This window comes from Gobius niger, assembly GCF_951799975.1.
Source record: "Gobius niger genome assembly, chromosome: 9".
Lineage (NCBI taxonomy): Eukaryota > Metazoa > Chordata > Actinopteri > Gobiiformes > Gobiidae > Gobius > Gobius niger.
In genome coordinates this window covers 22,328,898-22,348,410 of record NC_136860.1, presented here as the reverse complement: position 1 = coordinate 22,348,410, position 19,513 = coordinate 22,328,898, and the positions used below count along the sequence as shown (strand labels likewise).

The 19,513-nt window shown below is 41.3% G+C and overlaps 1 protein-coding gene across 13 annotated transcripts in view; it reads left to right on the top strand.

The window, feature by feature from the left end:
- Positions 1-19,513, top strand: part of caska (calcium/calmodulin-dependent serine protein kinase a) — a 104,772-nt gene that overhangs the window by 31,951 nt on the left and 53,308 nt on the right. For all 13 annotated transcript variants that reach the window (XM_079562480.1, XM_079562477.1, XM_079562485.1 and 10 more), the window contains exon 2: positions 17,630-17,742. In XM_079562480.1, the coding sequence (XP_079418606.1) occupies positions 17,630-17,742 (113 nt within the window). The remainder of the gene's footprint in view (positions 1-17,629; positions 17,743-19,513) is intronic.

Genomic DNA, 19,513 nt, shown 5'->3' with positions numbered 1-19,513 from the left:
CAGAGTGCCTTCCTCTCCATAGAGTCTAGAAAAAGCATCCGGCAGCAAATCTCACACTTGGCCCTGGACCCAGAACCTCTCAGAGCGTTGGACAACGGGGCTCTCTCTCCATTTCTTTTCACTCCTTTCCCATTGTGTTGTTCCCATTGTTACGTTCACAGTCATTGCGTTAATTATCTCATTATTATCTTAATTTTCTAAAGATCTGTTACTAAATTGCACCTTTACTCTGCTCTGAATGATAATTATGTGATAATGATACATCTGTTTCCAACTCCCTAAGATCATAAAAGTGGCTGTATTGAGAGTGTGGCTGTTAATATTGTCACAAATTAACAAGCACCATATTTGCAAACTACCAGAAATGTGCAAAGACAATCTGCACATCTTAGTTTAAGTGTTTGCGTTGACAAATAATATATTTTTTGTTGTTGTTGCAAAATAACATGTAAGCTTTTCTACGTAAGATGTAATTATTTATAATGAAATTGTACTAGTACATTTGTATGTAACATTATGCCTCTGTTGGCAGACTATGCTGCGGTCTGTGGAGCTGAGCATTTTTGTGGCGAGGGAGACCGGATACTGTCGCTGTCTGGAAAATTGCTGTTTAGGATTTCACCATAGTAACTAACCGTATCATTTCGAGGTGTAAATAAATCCCATCTCTGCATTGAAACTTTTCTTAACGTGTTTTGGGTCAACTTACTGACTTCTTGCCTGCGTAGATTGCTCATGATATACGTACTATACTTTCTTTCTGCCTTGCCTGATTTTATTATTGAACTTTTTATGACGTGGCTTTGAGTGTCTAGAAAAGCACTATTAGGGATGCACCGATCCGATACTGGTAAAAATACATTATCGGTTATCGGCTACAAATGTCCGATACTGAACCGATCAGTTTTGGCTCTCAACGCCGCAAAAACACAACTGTTACCACCTAAATATGGACATGCTGTATGTCATAGTTTAGACCTTCGCAAATGTATTTTTGAACACCGCGCCAAATTCTGCAGTTAGCAATATCATGCTAAAGCTAGCAGGTGCATGCTAATGCTAACGTAAACAAATCAAGGCTAGGTCAGAAACTGATAGAAATACCTAAAGTAGCCAAATAAAGTAAATTAACCACTGCTGAAGCCAAGTGTTTGTATTTTAGTTAAAAAAAACAACTGATCTGACATATTTGTAATGATCAGATCACTTAATGTGAGTTGTTAAAATTAATGTAGCCTAAAGCATGTCATATAATGTCTCATGTAAAGCGCCTTGTGACCATGTCTGTGAAAGGCGCTATATAAATAAAGATATTCTTCTGCAATATTTAGTGTAGAAAAGTCATCCTCGTTAAATGTTTATCCAAGAGTTTATCAATAGATATAATTGATCTGTAACATGACAATAAAATATGACTTTATTGATCTGAATTGAGAAGAGTCAATAACATTTTTCACTCAGAGAAAGCCACTTTTAGGAAAGTCTCTCGGTATCGGTAAATATCGGATATCGGCAGATAGTCAAACCCCAGTATCTGTATCGGTAGTAAAAAAAGCTGGATCTGTACATCTCTAAGCACTATATAGATGAAATGTATTATTGATTTATTAGACCGTCACCCGGTGTTGACCTCTGTACATCTTGCATGACGTGATTCGCCTCCGAGACTGGGAGCAGCGCCGCACATCCACTTTGGCGTCCTCCTTCCTCTCCTCTAATGACGTCTGAGGAAACTGCAGCTGAAAGTTTCTGAAGTCAACTTTTTTTGGGGCTAAAAATAAACGCCATTGCCCAACAATCAGCGTCTCACTTAGCTCCGTTAACAGACGGGGCTTAGATGTTCTCGCACTGTGGGATGATGAGCAGCGGGTCGAGATCTGGGCACTGTATGCTACATTTATGCACTAAAGGGTAAAAACCTTAGCAAAACTATCAGTATTTTTAAGTATAAGTATTTGCACAACTTTGCCTATGTAAAGTATGCAGTAATCCTCATGACCTTGCCTCTGTCCCATAGCTTAAACTGCAGCCGGTTGCCGCGAGTTAGAGGTTAAGCTCTAAATCCTGCCCATTGTTTGCATTATGCTGCTGTTTGTTGTGTTCATCATTGTAAAGTCCTTGAAGTCCTTAGTTCAGAGTCGTCCCAATAGAAAATGTTTATTAAATTTATGTAGGAGGTGACAAGAGAATCCCCGGTCTTTCTCTCTGCTGTCATTTCTGCCTTAGTGGGATCTCCTGAAGAAATGTTCATACTTGATTTAGTCCGTATGGTTTAAGTCTTTGATCCATGGGAATGACCCAAATAGCAGTTTACCTTGAGACTATTGGGGCTGTGTAGAGGGTGGAGTAAATTATAGCCAAGTTGATTAGCCTCAAACAACAAAACACTTCAATGTTGCGGTGAGGGACAACAGAACAGTGATGATGTGACTCTATGACAATCTGCCAATTTGGAGAGATTGAGTGCAGTTCGATGGCATAAGAGGCATTTTCCCACTCATTCCTCTTATTGATCATGTGTGAGTTAGTGACAAAGTGGATTTAACCAATCACAGTGGTGTGTGAACTCTCAGAAGAAGTAAACATAGTTCATATGAAGCCTGTGTTCAGTGTACAAGAGTCTTGATGAAATCGAAATCATAACCTTGGCTTTTGAACAGGAATGATGATGTGGCAAATTCTTAAGTTTTCTGTTTTTGTTCTCAACATGCTGAACACAATCTGCAAGGATTTTAATCAATATAGTGTATAGCGGAAACTGAAGTAGTTTTCTTTGTGCTGAAATACACTGCCTGATCTTGATTTAACTGTTATGATCTGGGGTTGCTGCAGTTGGGCAGGTCTAGGTTCAACAACACTATATGATCAGCCCAAAGAATTAAATCAGCTGACTACCTGAACATCCTGAATGACCAGGTTATTCCATCTAGGGCTGAAAAAAAAGCTATGCAAAATATTTTCTTTGAACAGTTAAAAAAAAGTCAAAATTATATTAAATATGCTTTCAAAACGAATCCTCTATTAGAGACGTCCCTGGCTCACCTGCCCCCTGCTGGCCAGCCCTCACACCTGCCCAAGCAAACCAAGCTGCGCGACCTGATGACATCATCACACAGCGCTGTTTGTTTATGCGAAGGGAACAGAAACAATCACAGCGGCATGAAATAATACAGTTTGCTTTGAGCTGCGTTTGTGAGATCTGCTCATGTAGAAGACAAAAACAACCAGCCCTGGGCAAAGGATATCAAGGCTTCTTAACTTTGGTTCTCCTTTCAGCAAAAGGTGAGCACTTATTAGTAGCGTTATTTCAAGAGCCACGTATAAAAAATATTATTATTTCCACGACAAATACAACAGTTCATCACTCTGTTGTTACAAAATCTCCCACCCCAACGTTATTGCATTTTTTCAAAGTAACAGCTGTTGATTTATGTTTTATCAGCATGTTCAGATGAGCTGTATAAACTGTTCAGGTGTGTGACATTAATCATGGTGTATTATTTGTGAAAGCCCCTTGGCAGCTGCCCCACAGTCCTGCCCCTCACCTGACACTGCGGTTCATCAGGGAGGTTAGAAAGTAGCGTTCCCTCCCTGATAGGACACCACTGTGGGACTTCTTGTCACAACCAATCAACTTCAACGGCGTCCCCTGCCCTCCCTTACTCAACCGTTCTATGTTTTTACTGCTTTTTTTTTTCTTTTCCTTAATCTCCTTTTTGGGTCACAGAGCAGGTAATGTGTGCATGTTTGAGGTTTATTTTTACGGCGGGATCTCTCCGGGGAGATGGGAACCTTTTGTGGAACCCAGCAAGTGTCCACTGCTGCAGGAATCTGTGGCTATTTTAGGTATGGGCTGTTTTATGCTGAAAGAAATCACAGTTGGGATTATACTGGGCCAGTTTATCTGTGAAGTCTAATCACAATGAAACACCATATGGTTTTGTTTGTTTGAATTAGTGGGCTTTTTTTTTTTTTTTTTTGCAGATTGACAACTGACAGCTTTCATCTCCTTTGTTATCAGGCGTGGATCCTTTTGGAGTAGCAGTCATTTATTGAAAGTAAATTACTAGAGCTTTCCAGATCTCTTATACTGGATCTGTGCCAGCCCAGGCATGAAATTTTAATCTACAGAGTTTGGGATGGATGCTATAAATTCACTGTTACCATGGAAATCCGTATGTTTGTGGGTACTAGCCAACGTTGTCCATAGACTAACATTGTAAAAAAATTGAGAAAAGAGCCGTGGAACAGCTCCATCTAACACTGTAGTGTCCAAATCTTTTTTATGTGAACAATAACTCCAGTATTTTATCTCCATTAGTTTATTATGGAAAAATCACGATCCTCTGTAAATTAAAGCAGTACTAAGTAAAGTGTTTACCTTAATAAATCCGTTTCGTAGTCCCTGTGGGGGTAATACAAGTGTTTATGGGATGATTGGAGGGTCTTTCATCTCCCACTGGTGTCTCTGGCCAGAAAACCATGTTTGCAACTTGACTGCCACCGGACCGGAGAAAGCAATACACACTAATGGAATCACGAAGAAGAAGCTAACATGCTAACGGGAAAAGCTAACTGCGGGCTAACGTCACTTTAAACAGTATTTACAGCCAAGTTGGAGTGAAAAAAAATATTTCCATTGTATAATTGGATGTAAAATATCCCTCTCTCCCTTCGCCTTTCCTGTCAGCGTAGTCCTGTCCTCTCCAAGACAATTAATAAGTTAAAAAAATCGTAACTTGCTACGACACCTGCAGTTGTGCAAGACTGCAAAGGGCAAGAGTTACTTAGCACTGCTTTAAAAACACTTTCTCCAGTTTAGCTTTACCAAAATCTAAAAGCTTCTTGAACAAAAACAAGCCTCAAAATAGCGACATAAAGCAACAAAAAAGCCAAAAACGTGACTAAACTCAACAATAAACCCAATGAGAAAGCAACAAAAACACGCAGCGACAAAGTAACAAAAAAAAGCTACGATCACTTTTGTATGTCTTACCTTTCAAATGAGTCATTACACTGTTGCTCTCCAGGCAAGAAGCTTTTACTGTAGATTTGGGTAAAGCTGAACTGGAGAAAATGCGCTCAGTTAAGGCGGGGGGTTAGAGATTTCAGGTTAAGAATATGGACATTAACAGCTATGTTGGTTTCCTGTCACTAGCCAATCAGAAGTTGACATTGAGAATGACCACAGACTGTCCCTCCCGAGCTGACAATCTAGGACCGACCAGTTCTGATTTGTTGGTTTCAGTTCCTCAAAATCTGACCAAGGAACATATGGCAAAACAGCTCTTAGTATTATAGCCATTTAGCTTCATTCATTGACTTTTTTTTTCTTTTACCTGGAGATACTGTCACCTCATTTTCGTCAATTGATAAATGTTATGGTTATAATCCAGTCAAGGCAGGTAATTGAGACCACATGACAGTACAAATATAAAGATGTCTATAACTCACTGACTTGGCTGTCTTTTTGACGTTCTTTGACAAGTAAAGCTTTAAAATCGCTGCTTACATTTCACCTTTGATATCCTCTGAACCGTTCTGACACGCGTCTTGCCCTCCTGTCTCTAACACAATTTCTCTGCCTTATGCAGGTGGCTTACTACCACGGCCGCTGTACGAGCACTTCAAAGCTCTTCTTACTGAGTAACGTGGAGGGTTTTAAGGAAAAGTCTTGTCTCGTCTTCTCAGCAGTGCCTCTTGTGCCGCTCCGTGTTGGAGGGCTGTCAGTGAGCAGTGCAGGTGCTGGCATGTCCGCGCTTTGGCCTAATCCTCATGGGAGCAGAAATAAGCTGCGCTGCTCTGCTGCCTTACATAACCATAGTGCCGCGAGTGGGGAGAGGCATGACGGATTCAAAGTAAGAGAGGGTGCCAGTGATGAGGTTATGAGAAAATTCTGCTGCTGCATAAGAAAATGTATTTTTTTCTTAATGCAGTCAGTCTTTGAACTCGATACATCAGTCATATCCACATACGCAGTGAACTGTAGTGCACTGTGGACAGCCTTTGCCCCCACAATGCAACGCTGGTTCATCCCCACTGTTCATTGTAACAATTATGAGCAAGTGTGATGACTGCGGATGGGGAGAGTTTTGGAGAACGAAGATGCTCTGTTCCAATCGCCATCACAATTTGCCATTTGTCATACTTGCTTACATTTTTATTACTTTTTGCCCATTTTCACTGCACATAACCGATCCAAGAGAAAAAGGCTGCTGTGCCAGAGCATGGGAATCATGTGAAATAATAAGGCAAATGACTGCATGCTTGGAATCAGGTGAGGTGTTTTGGGCACCTGTAAATGTAAAGTTTTGTTTAGTAGCTTTGCCATTGTCACTTCCGATAATATCGCATGTGAATGCAGCGTTAAATGTAACCTTTCTCCCAAAGCTGCAACCTCTGACACTGCTTGTAATCAACAATCAATCTAATCAATCCTCATCACCCAAGGATATAATGGTAAGTGCTTGTTCATTAAGTCTGCGATCAGATAGAGCACTAATGGGAGAAAGCTTTTTCATCTTCTTTTTTTCTTTTTTTTTTAAAAGTGGGTTGTGCCTCAAAAAAAGCTTAAATTACTGAACTTTTAGCATCATAAGTAACTCAAGCACACATGACCCACTTTCTGAAGCTGTGGCATTTAGCGCGACCGCTCAGGGCAATGAGCTGATATCAAATTTATCCGTCGATCTAATGGTTTGCGTTCATGTGGAATAATGGCTGGTTTACTTCTCACTTGTCTTGGTGGGTACACATGAAATGATCAGACTCTTAAGAGCAGTCATCTTTGGGTCACTACGGTGCTGATTTTTGGTGACTGTTCTCACAATGTTTCCCTGACTTCTGTAATTTTACGCTCATTCTACATAACGATATGGTTTTGATTTTAATCTTGATTTATTAAAGCTAACCCACGTTGTCCTGAATCTCCTCTGTCCACCCTCTGCCCTTCTTTCCGTTGTATTTGTATTCCTTCTCTTCGGTATCCTCCTGTTCTTTGCTGCGAGGCTTTGTACTTTCCCTCATTTTTTATATTTGTGCTTTCTCTGCTTGACTCGCTTTATAAATTGCAGTCCGGTGCTTTTCTGCCGAGCACCTCTGGAGATTGCGTTCTTAATGCTCCCTGAGTAACTAGCTGTGGACGGACGTACGTTTGGCTGTGGCTGTGTGTGCGCCCGTCTTTTTATAGCCTCTTATACTTGAGAGGACATTTGATTTTGTGAAGACATTTTTTCTTGTAACACCAAATTGCTTTCAGGGGGTTAACGGTGTGGTCTGTAAATAATGCAGGCTTTGCAAGATGAGACGTGCTTCAAATGAGCAAATAAGTATAGTGTCAAAAGTCAAATTAAAAGTTACGAACTTATCAGTTGAAGGCTGAAGTGTTGATTGACCCAACATTATGACCACCAGACCTTTTTTGGTGGTTGTAAATCATGTACAGTATTAAAGGGATATTTCAGGATTTTTGACATAGGGCCTAATTTCTTAGTTATCCAGAGTGTTGTTGATTTCTGAAGATTCTTCATTTTTTTTTCAAGAGTTTAGTGGTGCTAGGCTAGTGCGTGTCTATGGTAACTAGTAGCCTGCATTAAAAACAGTCTGACCCAAGCACAGCGCACCTGAGGCAAATCAAAAAATCAAATTAAACATAACCATTTTACATTTAAAAGAACTTATATTTGAGCAGCATCAGTTTCCTGGCTGTAAGCTACGCAGCGGTGGAGTGCTCTGCTAGGTTACCGGATCTACAGTTGTTTGTTTACCTGCCGCCGGCATTACTACACGTGGAATTTACAAAGGAGCTTTCTATAAATCAGATATGGCAACGTTTGGAGGACTACCCGTTGGTTTTGATAAGGGTTTTTAATGCAGGCTACTAGTTACCATAGACATGCGCTAGCCTAGCACTAGCCTGGCACCACTAAACTCTTCTAATATAAGGACTGCATGAATACATTTTAAAATAAATATCTCAAGAAATCAACAACACTGTGGATAACTAGGAAATGAGGCCCTATGTCAAAAATCCTGAAATATCCCTTTAATGTATCTCATCAATTAATGCGCCACAATTTTGGAAATAAACATATAAAAGCTAAGTATTGTCATTGCAATTAGATACATTCTTAGTCTCTCAAACACCAGGAGCCTTAAGCGTTTGAATTATGTGCATTTCTTAACATGTTTGCATAGAGGTTAAGTTATAATCTACAGGGTTTAATGTCTAAAACCTGCCAACACTGTAGATGATTACACTCAATTAAGACGGGATATTTAGCTGTTTTAAGCAAATCGGTAAGAGCTTCCTATCGGATAATTACTATTATTAAGGAAAGAGAACAATTAGTAGGTTCTCATTTCTTAAACAACCATGCGGAAAGACACATCCCGCATGCGTGGGAAAGATGCTATGTCTGTTTGTGAAGGATCAAATCATCAACAGAGAAAAGTGGAGAGATTACAGAAACGATTTAACAACTGTTCAAAAGATTATAAGAAGCTTCAAGGTTAGTGGACTCATCATCAGTACAAGAAGTTGGTGAAAAATGAAAGCGATTCTGGACAGAAAAGACATGGCTGGAGCTTATCCAAACAATGACACAGCAAATGTGTACTTTAATCAAAGCTGAAGGCAATAAATTATTTCAAATTGTTATTCATTATTTAAGGCCAAAACTAAATAATTGTTTTGGCTTGGCAGTTGAATGATTTTGCCTAAATAGCAGCATCTGTGATTTGCTTATTGGGACAATTCAAATGATGTAACATGTACAAAGATAGTATCTTTGAGCATGTTTCATACCACCATATGATCCAATGAGACTGAAGTCAGTTGAGCCTTTCACTGTATAAAGGGATTTCCAAGTGTTGTTTTTATGAGCGCCTCCTCTGCACTTCACACTTACGTCTAGCTCCACGGGAGGTGTAAACATGTTAATGACTGTCATTTAGTGCTGATTTTCTTTAATGTTTCCTCCAGGCGGCCATTATGGTTTCATTATAGCCTCCTATTGCACAAGTGCGCTATAGTGCTAAGCGCCTCTCATTACTTTTATATCTGTGTTAGATTGAACCGCTTTGGTCTTTTCTTAACACCTAGTTCAGCCATGATGCTTTTCTTAAGGTAAGGCATGCTTTATTGTTTCTTTGCATTTGACGCAGCCATTGTTGCAGTGGGGCAATCTATCTTGAGCGGTGCAGCACCCGGGGACCGCCATCCAGATCTTAAGCTACATTAATGGTTCGGGCTCGCAGCTGAATGGAGCAGGTACATGTTTTTTGCATTGAGGGGGTAAACCGCAGCACCTGGAGGAAACCCACCTCGACACTTGGAGAGCATGCAAGCTCCATACAGAGTCCGGGAATCGAACTTGGGACTTGTAAACTTGTTCACAATGGCGCCTTGTGCTTGTCTTTGCTTATTTGTTGTATGAAAACAAGACAAAAATAAAGGCTGAAGGAAAGGACAATGAAAAGTTTTTTTTTCATTTGTCGAATAGTCAAAATCCCACATATACAGTGGGGAAAAAAAGTATTTGGCCAAAATCCAATGGAATGTCTATGTGAAACTGACCAAATACTTTTTTTCCCCACTGTATATGTGGGATTTTTAACCCTCTGTTAACCTAAACCATTAACACTAATTAATAGTTGTGATTGCAGCCCTATAGGCACATCGCTCACAATTTTTGGCTTGTCTTTTTAGCTTCACCACAACCTCAGCAAAACTTAACACAATTCATTTACAAATCTTGTTGAACCTTTATGCAGTTCTTGATGTTTTTTATGTACCAACCCCCCCTTAAATCACTATCCGACACGGGAGAGCTTGGATACTGGGGCTTTGTGGAGGAAGTTTCAGCTCCTGCCTGCGAGTAGAACTTTCTCATCAAACCAGGAACTCTTTGGTGATGTGGTTACAAGGTACGTAACTCAAGTGCATGTGAGTCACTGCGTTTGGCAGTTGTCTTGTATTAAAAACGCCAAATCCAATCCATTGTCTTCCCTGCTTTAATCTTCAGTGTGTGGAGCTCCTTTGTTTTGTTGAAAAATAGTGATATAGTCAATCCTTCGTTTTCTGTAAAATCCCAAAGCTGCTCATTGCACACAGTAGTTCTTGCTTGCTTATTCACTTTAATCGGTGTAAAGTGTGATCTGGATGCCTTTTGGACACATGCTACAAAGTTAGTTTTGTTAACTGTTGCGGCAGGCTAGCGCGCACACAGGCAACAAAGGCAGCGCTGACATCACTGAAGACCTGTCCTGCGGCTGTTCTGCAGTGCGAACAAGAACTGAGGGGACGGGGGTTCCTGTGACTGAACAGGGACTGGGGGTATCAGGGACGGTCCCCATGAACTGTTTGATGCAAAAACGCCTATTGTCTAACATCAGTCGAGTCGAGAGCATGCGATGCTGAGGACCTGCATGTGTCGTAAAGCTGCTGACATTTACCAAATGAGACCCAGGGGTGATTCATGCACTGTGAAGTTGAGAAGGACTGCGGCCCGCAAATCACCTTTTACTACCGCAACACACACACAATGACGCCCATAGACGGAGGCCAATATAAGGCACCCTATCTTTTTGATGCTGTAGTAAATTCCAGTTGGTTACGCTGACAGGGACCGCAGGGAAAATCTTTCTCACAAGCTATTTGAACTATCAAAGATGTTATACTCTCTGGAGGTACATCCACGCCCTTTGTCCAGAGGTCATCCACAGGACATGGTGTGAAGGTTGAGAGGACAGGTCGTGATTATTGCCCTGAACTGGTGACAAAGGTCAAATGCGTTTACACTTCAACAACATTTTGAGTTAGTTAGCCAATCAGACGCCTTGTTTCCATGACTGGACTGTCTTGCTTTACTTTGCCATGCCATATTGGATAAAAGTTACACAGAATGGGGACAATGTTATTGTGCCTAGGAGCTGGCGGTGGAAATCATTTTATTGGCCACGACAACAAAGCAGAACAAATATGGATAAAAATAGTCGAGTTGTGCAGTCATAGAAAATGGGCTTATGGGGAAAGCATGTAGTATGAAATTAAATTATAGTGGGTAAAAATGCCACCAGTTCGCTTTGGCAGGCCAACAATGTGTTAGTTTCTGCTACACTGAGGTTTTGTGGATTAAAGTCTGAGCAGTGCCATTTAAACAATATTTTCTATTCCGATTTTTGTTTGAGTGTCTGTTTATGCCTGATACCAACTGATACAGGATACTTTCCTTGGATTAAATGATACATTGCTGTTCAAGAAAATTGGGTTGCAGTGAGTAAAAGGCGTGAGTAAACATGACTTTTCCCTCACTAAAAAGCCTAGTTTTGTTATAACATACAATAGAGACCAATCCAGCATAAAGTTATTAAACCATCCTAATATGTTAAGGATTATTACATCAATAACTCTGCAAGAACGTTCCATAGACTGCAAAGAGACCTTCAACAGTTGATAACCACTTGCAACTTTTAGCTTTCGGTGGGCAACAGTGAACGGCGTCTGGTTAGCCACATGCATTTGGTGGATAGTTTGAGATTTCCAATGCGTCGCCTGGACATGGATTTTCCTTTGGTGTCTCCTCCCTTTCTCTCGGTCCTCCATATTTTTCCCGAGGATGGCTAAAGTGCAGGAATCATCGGAACAGTCCATGTGCAGCTGACTTCTATTCACTTCTATAATGGCTTATGCGGCGCGCAGCTGAGGCTCATTGAGGACCAGCGCCGCTGCTCAGCGCCCAGTTCCGCCACTCGAGCCGTTTCAAAGCTCTTCGCCTCTTCATCCCGCTCTCTCCATCTGCCTTCCTTCCCCTCCGCTGAGCCAACGCACTTAATAAACCTAATCTTCCATATTTTGCAGCATTGTACCAGCATTGTGCTTGAGACATCACGCCTCTTAGACATTTCTCGGTGCGCACATAAACCCAATGTGGCAAATAAACCCAATGTGGCAATTATGAACAGCTCTTGACTTACCTAGTGCAGGAGAAAACCCGGATTTGTCTTTAGTGCAGAGTCTACGGAACATGCCCTATACATGAAAACATACATTCATTATTTCAAAATAATGACAGAAAATCCATATGTTTGAATTACAGGCTACACCGCCTGAGGGTAAATGTATAAATCAGCAGAAAAATAGGAAGATTTGAGTGATGCTGAGGTTGACTTTGAGATAAAACCTTCAATAGGAATAGGCCCTAGTGAATGTCAAACCATTCATACAGGCAATTACAATGCAACTATTAGATACAGAATAATGCTTTCCAAACCAGTACCCAACAATGAGCTGCTACTGCCACATGATTGACTGCAGACCTGTCTATTAAAAAGCATCACACCCGTATAGACTGACACATTTGATAAAGTACCTAATAAAATGGCTCGATGCACTGTACCAAAGTGGAAAACAATGATGTTTATTATACACCTCATCATGATGCCCCTTTAGGTATGACTCTTCTAATGGAGCGGCTTAAGTTTGGTTCGATCTTTCCCTTTGTGCTACAAGCCTCACATTTGCCCTTAATTTACCTCCGGCCTGATGTTTCAGAAAAGCCCCCCAAAAAAGGGAGTTTCCAATGTTTTCTTTCTAAAGGGTTATTTTTATTTGAAGTCACCTCTGCCCTTTACCAGTTCATAATCTTTTTTTTCCAAGTTGGCCTCATTTGTATTTAGCCATTGATGCGTTGTGTGGCTGAAGTTATCACGTGATTGGCATTAGAGATTCCTTGTCTGGTACACCTGTCGCCTTTTTCTTCCACATGTTTTGCTCACCGTGGGTAAAATGTCCCGCTCCCTCTGCTGTCTGGCCCATCTCCCCAAGGGCTCCGTGTTCATTGTTGTAGAGAGTGCAGACACGACTGAGGCCTGACATTTGCGGCTCGGCCATAGGTTGAGGCGAGTGGAGCAGAGCCGGGTGCACTGATAACGCTAACGGTGGGACACGACTGCTTTACTAATGACGGAGCTTTCACCTTTTGTACAGTCTGCGGCAAAGTTAAAGCTGAACTCGGTCCTCCCAGAGTTAGTGGTTATATGTGATTTTCTTTTTTCTATGTAGGCATGATGACTGCAGTTCCACAAGTGCTCAAATTCCTTGTTGGCAAGCTCATGTTTTCTTTCAGCTGTGAAGATAGATTTCCCTGTGGAGTAATGCTGTTCACAGCCTAAAGGCTACGACAGAACTGAGAACACAGGTTTTGTTGTCATAAGTATTATTTATTTGGTTACACTGCAAGAGTAATACTGGAAAAGTTCCCCAGTCATACATCATAAAACATACACCTGTTCATACATGGCACTAATGAGGCTAAATAAATCTAAAAACTCTTAAGTCTAAATGTAGTCTAAACCTTTTACCTTTTGATGCTCAATGGCGGATGGCACTCAATGTTACGGTGCATTAAGTAAGTGCTTTATTTGTCATTTTATTGTCACATGTTTTTTGAGGTCGGGGAAACCGTAGCACCTGAGGAAACCTGGCTGGCTGCCTTCAGTCTCCTCTGATCCTCTGAAACGGTGCAGCGTCTCCTGGGTTTGTCCCGGTTTCAGAGCGTGGTGTCCTGCACTGGTCAGCTCCTCCTCCTTCCTCTTCATCCTGTGCAGCTCCCTCCGCTCCACAGCAGTCTTTCACCATCTTCTGGAAAGAGTTAAGCAGTTAATCTGTTTTACTCTCCAGTGAATGTCCAATAGCCAGAACAATAGAAGGCATGTGTGGCTTAGCTGTGAGTCTCACCCGGGTACCTCCTCGTTTGTCCCTTCCCTGTTTCCTGTAGCGCCTCTTGTGACGCCTCCACTCTGCTGCAGGTGTTGGGGGGGGGCTCTTGGTGTCTCTTCAGTGTCTCAGAAGAAGAAATGTTTAGGTCTCAAATAGGTTTAGCTGCTTTCTTCAGGACCATTATGCCCTCACTGCAGTAAAAAAAAATCAACTGAACCTCACACAAACACGGCAAAGATGCACAAAAGTATCCAATAAAACAATGTCGAACACAGAAAACTACAAATGCAGTTCACAGAAAAAGGCAATAAATGCAGCCGTACCGAGAGGGAGGGAGGTGCCTGTTTACACGCCGCCACCTACTATGCTGGAGTCTGGGCCAGTGTATCTATCTGTCCCTTTTATTCAATGAATCTACACCGGTTTCTTTTACAAACACCAGGAGATCTTTAAATCCCCCCTCTTGATCACTTGATCTCTGATAATGCAGTACTCCTTCTCCGACCACCTGTATTATGGTTTTGATGGAGTTCCGGATCAACATGTGGAGATGTTTCTGCATTCCTTCAGTTCAACCAATCTTTCTGGAGTTAACCTACAAACCAGTTGCAGCTTCAGCAGTGAATCTATTTATCGGTGGAATTAAACATTTACTGTTAAAGAGTTGCTGTCAGTATAGGATTGTTCAATGAGGTTTTCAGATTCAAGGTCATAACTTTTACAACAAGCGTCGGCGCAATATTTCTCACTCAGGGCTTTGTGTTTGCAGACATAATTGAAACTATCCATTCAAGAGCAGAGTTTAACTCACAAAGATGCTCTAACATTGCTGTAAAAATGTTCTGCTGTTTCTAGTACCTTAAATAAACACTCAAAGTAAGACTGGAATTTACCACCGCCGCATGAATCTGTGTAATAGAGCGTTTAATATAGATATATGGTGCGGCACTATGGAAACCCAGGAATGCCTATAGTCCCTAATTACCGGCCAGCAGCGAGCGAGACGCCAGCCGACATCATTAAGACTCCTCAGCGGTGTTTTTCTAAAGGATTGTTTTAGGCATATTTGTACCCCGTGTCTGTGTGTGGCTAAGAGTGTGTGCGTCTTCCTCTTCCATGTTTGGGCTTGGTACCGTCCTACCTCTCCGCTCTGACACTAAGCAGCTTTTGCTTGATCACCATCTGTTCGACCAGTCTCTGTTCGTGTACCCAAGATGGCTCAGGCTCCTCACCCACTCAGGCATTCACGCACAAATATAAACAGTCAGGCGTCACGTTGAGCCCCATTGCTGTCTGCTGTAGCCTGCGGTGCCGCTTTCTTTAGCGGCAAAGTGGGTGAACACATTACGGTTATGGCGGAGGTTGCTCTGGCACTAATTTGCAGTGGGTTGATAATTCGCACTGACGCTGCAGGTGATGCCTGTGTTGTGTTTATATTTGGTGTGTGGGGTTTCTCGTGTTTTATTGACTGCTTTTGAGCTGGAGAGATTCACAGCGGTCTGAAAAATGTGTAGCGCAAACACATGCAACCTGCAAGGGATGGTTCACTTTTTATTGTTATTGGACATGAAATTCAATGTTTGCAGGTCGTCAATGTCAACACGCATAATACATCAAACACAAAAATGTTGCAGAGTAGAATAGTGCTGTATATTGAGAGAGGGACTTTTTTCCTGTTTTATCTTCTTCATTTGACCCATGTGCCGCTGGAGCAAACTCGCAGAAAGATTAGCTTTTCTTGCATACATTTTTTTGCCCCGACATGATTTGTTGCATCCATCTTACATTTTACTTATTTAACTGCATCATCATAGGGTCATACCACCTTGTTGAGCCTGGTTAGAACCAGGGAGGCTGCGAGGGAGTACCAGGTCGCTGGTGTGAATGGCGGCGTGAGTGAGAATTTGGTGCTGGTCAAAGGGGCCAATGGTCAGTCCACCCCAAGTCAGCTCTAGTATGTCGACCTCTAGCATGTAGCTGAGGCTAAAGGTCGACCAATATGGGTTTTATGGGATTTTTTTTGCCCGATTTTTCCTCATGTCTGGTCTATAATCTTGTAAAAACATAAATGCTTATGCCGGTTTAATTTTATTACTTTAGGTGATTCAGTCATAGTTTCTGCCCCAGCTTTGATTTGTTGCCCGTAGCATTAGCATACTGTTGCTAGCCGATTCATCCAAAATACAATTGTGGAGGTTAAAACTAAAACTTGTATTGAACAAACTTGTAGCAAACCAATTTTCATTGCGAGGGTACTCTGTGGCTGAGGGAGTTGTGGGAGGACTCGTTTTAAAGCCCTGACTTTGCTATTTCCAATGAAAAAAGAGTTTCTATCACTGTGGGTCCCGGAGATATCGGCTTTTTTCGGTGCTAGATTGGCCAATAGCCGATATTGTAAAATCCTCCAGCATCTACCTCTACTACGTACATGCATACTCTAATCACCGGGTATAGAATTTAGTATTGATGCATTAAATTGTAATTAAGTTTCTGGAAAAGTGCTTTCCAAGACTAATGCATTTTATTATTAGAACATACATTTTCATATTAAACTGGATGTGACACTGACCCACATGTGCATACAAGGGCTGAAAACTCCAAGATGTTTTCTGTATTCGTACAAACAGCCAAAACCTGCCCATTCTGTATTGGCACCATAAAATATATTTTGTCTGCTTCTGCCAGTAATCCTTACCTTTTGTAATTTCTATTTCTGATCCATCCTTTGTTGTTTGGCTCAACGCTGCCTCCTGAGGCTAAACCCCTGTGTTCACCCACACGCCACATTTTCTCTAGTTCTTTCATGAGCACGTCGTACATTAAGCAGTGAGTGTGCAGGTCAGTTCAAGTCCATTAGCCCCGTGCTGTGGGTGCAAAAACAGCATCCTCCCTATGTATGATGTTGTGATAGCCCTGACCTGCTGGTTGGTCAAGAGCCGTACCCCAAAGCTCCAGCGGGGCGGCCCTCTTTATACACACCCTTTTGTCTGATGATATACTTACCCCAAACCAGGCACTGCTGCGCGTGTGAACTTTTTACCTCAGAAATGAAAATCCGGGAGCAGCCAGGGTCTTTGCAAATGAAGCTGCTGCTGCGCTGAGAGGAGGGCACCGCAAGCAAGAATAACCCACGCTCTGCCACTGTGTGTTCTCTGAGCTCTGTTTCCCTGCCTCTAGGGTGTACATCTTAACTTTAACTTTTAAGCTTTAAGTAGTTCAGGGGAAGCTGCTGGGAGAAGTAGCAGGGTATTGGCGTCTGTGTTTCCGAACGCTTGATAGTGGTATTGATTGCTGCAGTAGTAGGATATATTGTTCATTTATTCGGTTGTCATTGTTCAGTGAAGGCAATAAAAAAAAATCTGGCTGCATATTTTTTTTGTGTTTATTTCCACTTTTTGAGTCTAAAATGTGTGAGTCAAGTCATTTTGGTTTTAAATGAACATTGTCAAAAATATAATTTACCGTATTTTCCTGACTATAAGTCGCACTTTATTTTACAGTACCCTTGATACAACAACATTTTGTACAATGTAATGTGCTCTGTAACAATCTGTAATAACCTGTACCTATGGGTTAGGTACACAATGGAATAATATGTATTTGTAGTTTGTAGGTACGTAATGTAATAAGACAAAACTCTTACCCTAACCTTAAGCCCTATTACATTATGTACCTACAAAGTACTAATACAAGTTATTCCATTGTGTATCTACCCCATAGGTACAAGTTATTACAGATTGTTCCAGAGCACATTACATTGTACTAAATGAACTTGGGTACAATGTATCGAGGTACTGTAAAATAAAGTGACACCCTTTTTTCTTTCAGCGCAGTTTGAGGGCCTCAGCAAAGTGTCCCGACTAAAGAGCGGTAATTAAATGTCTTTTTTTTTCCTTGTGCGTCCTGCAGGGGGCCCTTCAGCGTGGTGCGGCGATGCATCAACAGAGAGACGGGGCAACAGTTTGCTGTCAAAATAGTGGACGTGGCCCAGTTCACCTCCAGCCCTGGACTCAGCACGGAGGGTAAGGGCACAGCAGCTCCTGTCTTTACACTCGCATGTTGTTTGCGCGTCTGTCTCCGCTGATCTTCGTGTTTACCGCCGCTCGAGTTTACAAGGAGATATCGACATAAGAAGAAAAGATATAGACAACAGAACAGCACTGCATCTGCTTTGAAACTTGAATCCCTTACTAAACTTGTATTAAACTCGCAATTTGAATGGTCCCAATTAGCAAATGGCTGCAGTTATTTATGCAAAATGAAGCAAGAAAATAATCAGCCTTATTGTAATTGATAGTGTAAAATCACGATCTAAAAAATGAAGTCGCAAATCTATACTACAGTCAGATGTTCTACTTTTCTGTTTCCTTCACACAATGGAAAATCTCCAGGTGCAACCATAATCTTCTGCTTAACTGTGGGGCTGTTTGATCAGTGAAGTTATTTATTAAACCTGGAGGGCTTTTGCCTCTGCCGTCAGTGCTTTTGTTGTTAGGCACTCGATATTAGCGCGAAGCCTCGCAAACACCTCAAGCAGATGTTAAAAACTTTTTTGTTTTTTTTGCTCAAGATGCTCTTTCTTTAATTTACTGCCTGCAATTATCTTCACAAATATAGTCACCATTAAAGCCCATTTACAAGACACGCCGTAAAATGTGGTGCCATGCGAGGTCAAGTGAATATGCCCACCAGGTCAATGAGACAAGCGCTCCTCTCATCGGTGTGATATATGTTCCTTTTATTACACAAGCTTTAATTGCACCGGGGGCGAGGGTTTCTGTAGCATATTAGGTAAAGGAAGCTCCGTGTCTAGACATCGGCCTCATGGTGTAACTGAAGTCTTTTAATAGAGCAGGACACGATAGATTGAATTTAGATATTTAAACAGGGGAGGAGGGGAAGGGTGCTGAACACTATCGGGAGCATTACGATTAAGATGAGCAGTGCCCAAGTTAACACTGGTCTTTTGCTGCAGTTTTGGTCAGGGTGTAAATTGTGACCTCTGAGCTTATTTCGTAGGTTTCTTGTGACATCGAGGAATGCAGCTCAGAGGACATACTGCATTGTTTGAAGCACTGTTTACTCATAGACAGACAGTTTGCTTCTACACAATCTCATCAGTAGTTTAGTTTAGTTTATTTATTTAGAGAAACAGGGACAGTGTACAATAAACAGTAACCTCAAGGGGAGAAATGCATAGTACCAGGTTATAGCTCAAGTACTTATTTCCACCTTTAGTCCCTGGGCAGGCTGATGTAACAGTAAAATACATAAAACATACAGTAGGAGTGTGACAATATATCGATTTTCCGATATATCGCGATATTTTGTTGGACAATATGATACCGATACTGTTTATTCTGATGTTGGTACTTTTGATTACATCATGCATATTAATGAGCAACGCCGTGCATGTTAGTGAGGCAGCCGTGCCTCATTAATATGCGATAATATGATCAAGAATTCAGTAGTGCTGCCAATAGAGGGCAGCACTACAATTTTAAACACTTGGACCAACACTCGTACAGATATATTACTTTTAATGATAGATTTATAATTATATAAGATTAATTTGGGGGTGATTTATTCCTTTTGAAATAGGACTGTGGTTTCTAGTTTATTTAAATGTAAATACGTGATGCCTCTGAGAGATCTATAGCCCCATCTTCAGTGTGTAAGTCATGGACCATTTATTCACACAGAAAGAGCTAAAAATAAACCACATGGAATAAAATGTAAATGATGAATACGATGTAAAAATAAAGGTTAAAAGTGTTTTGTGTGCAATTTATC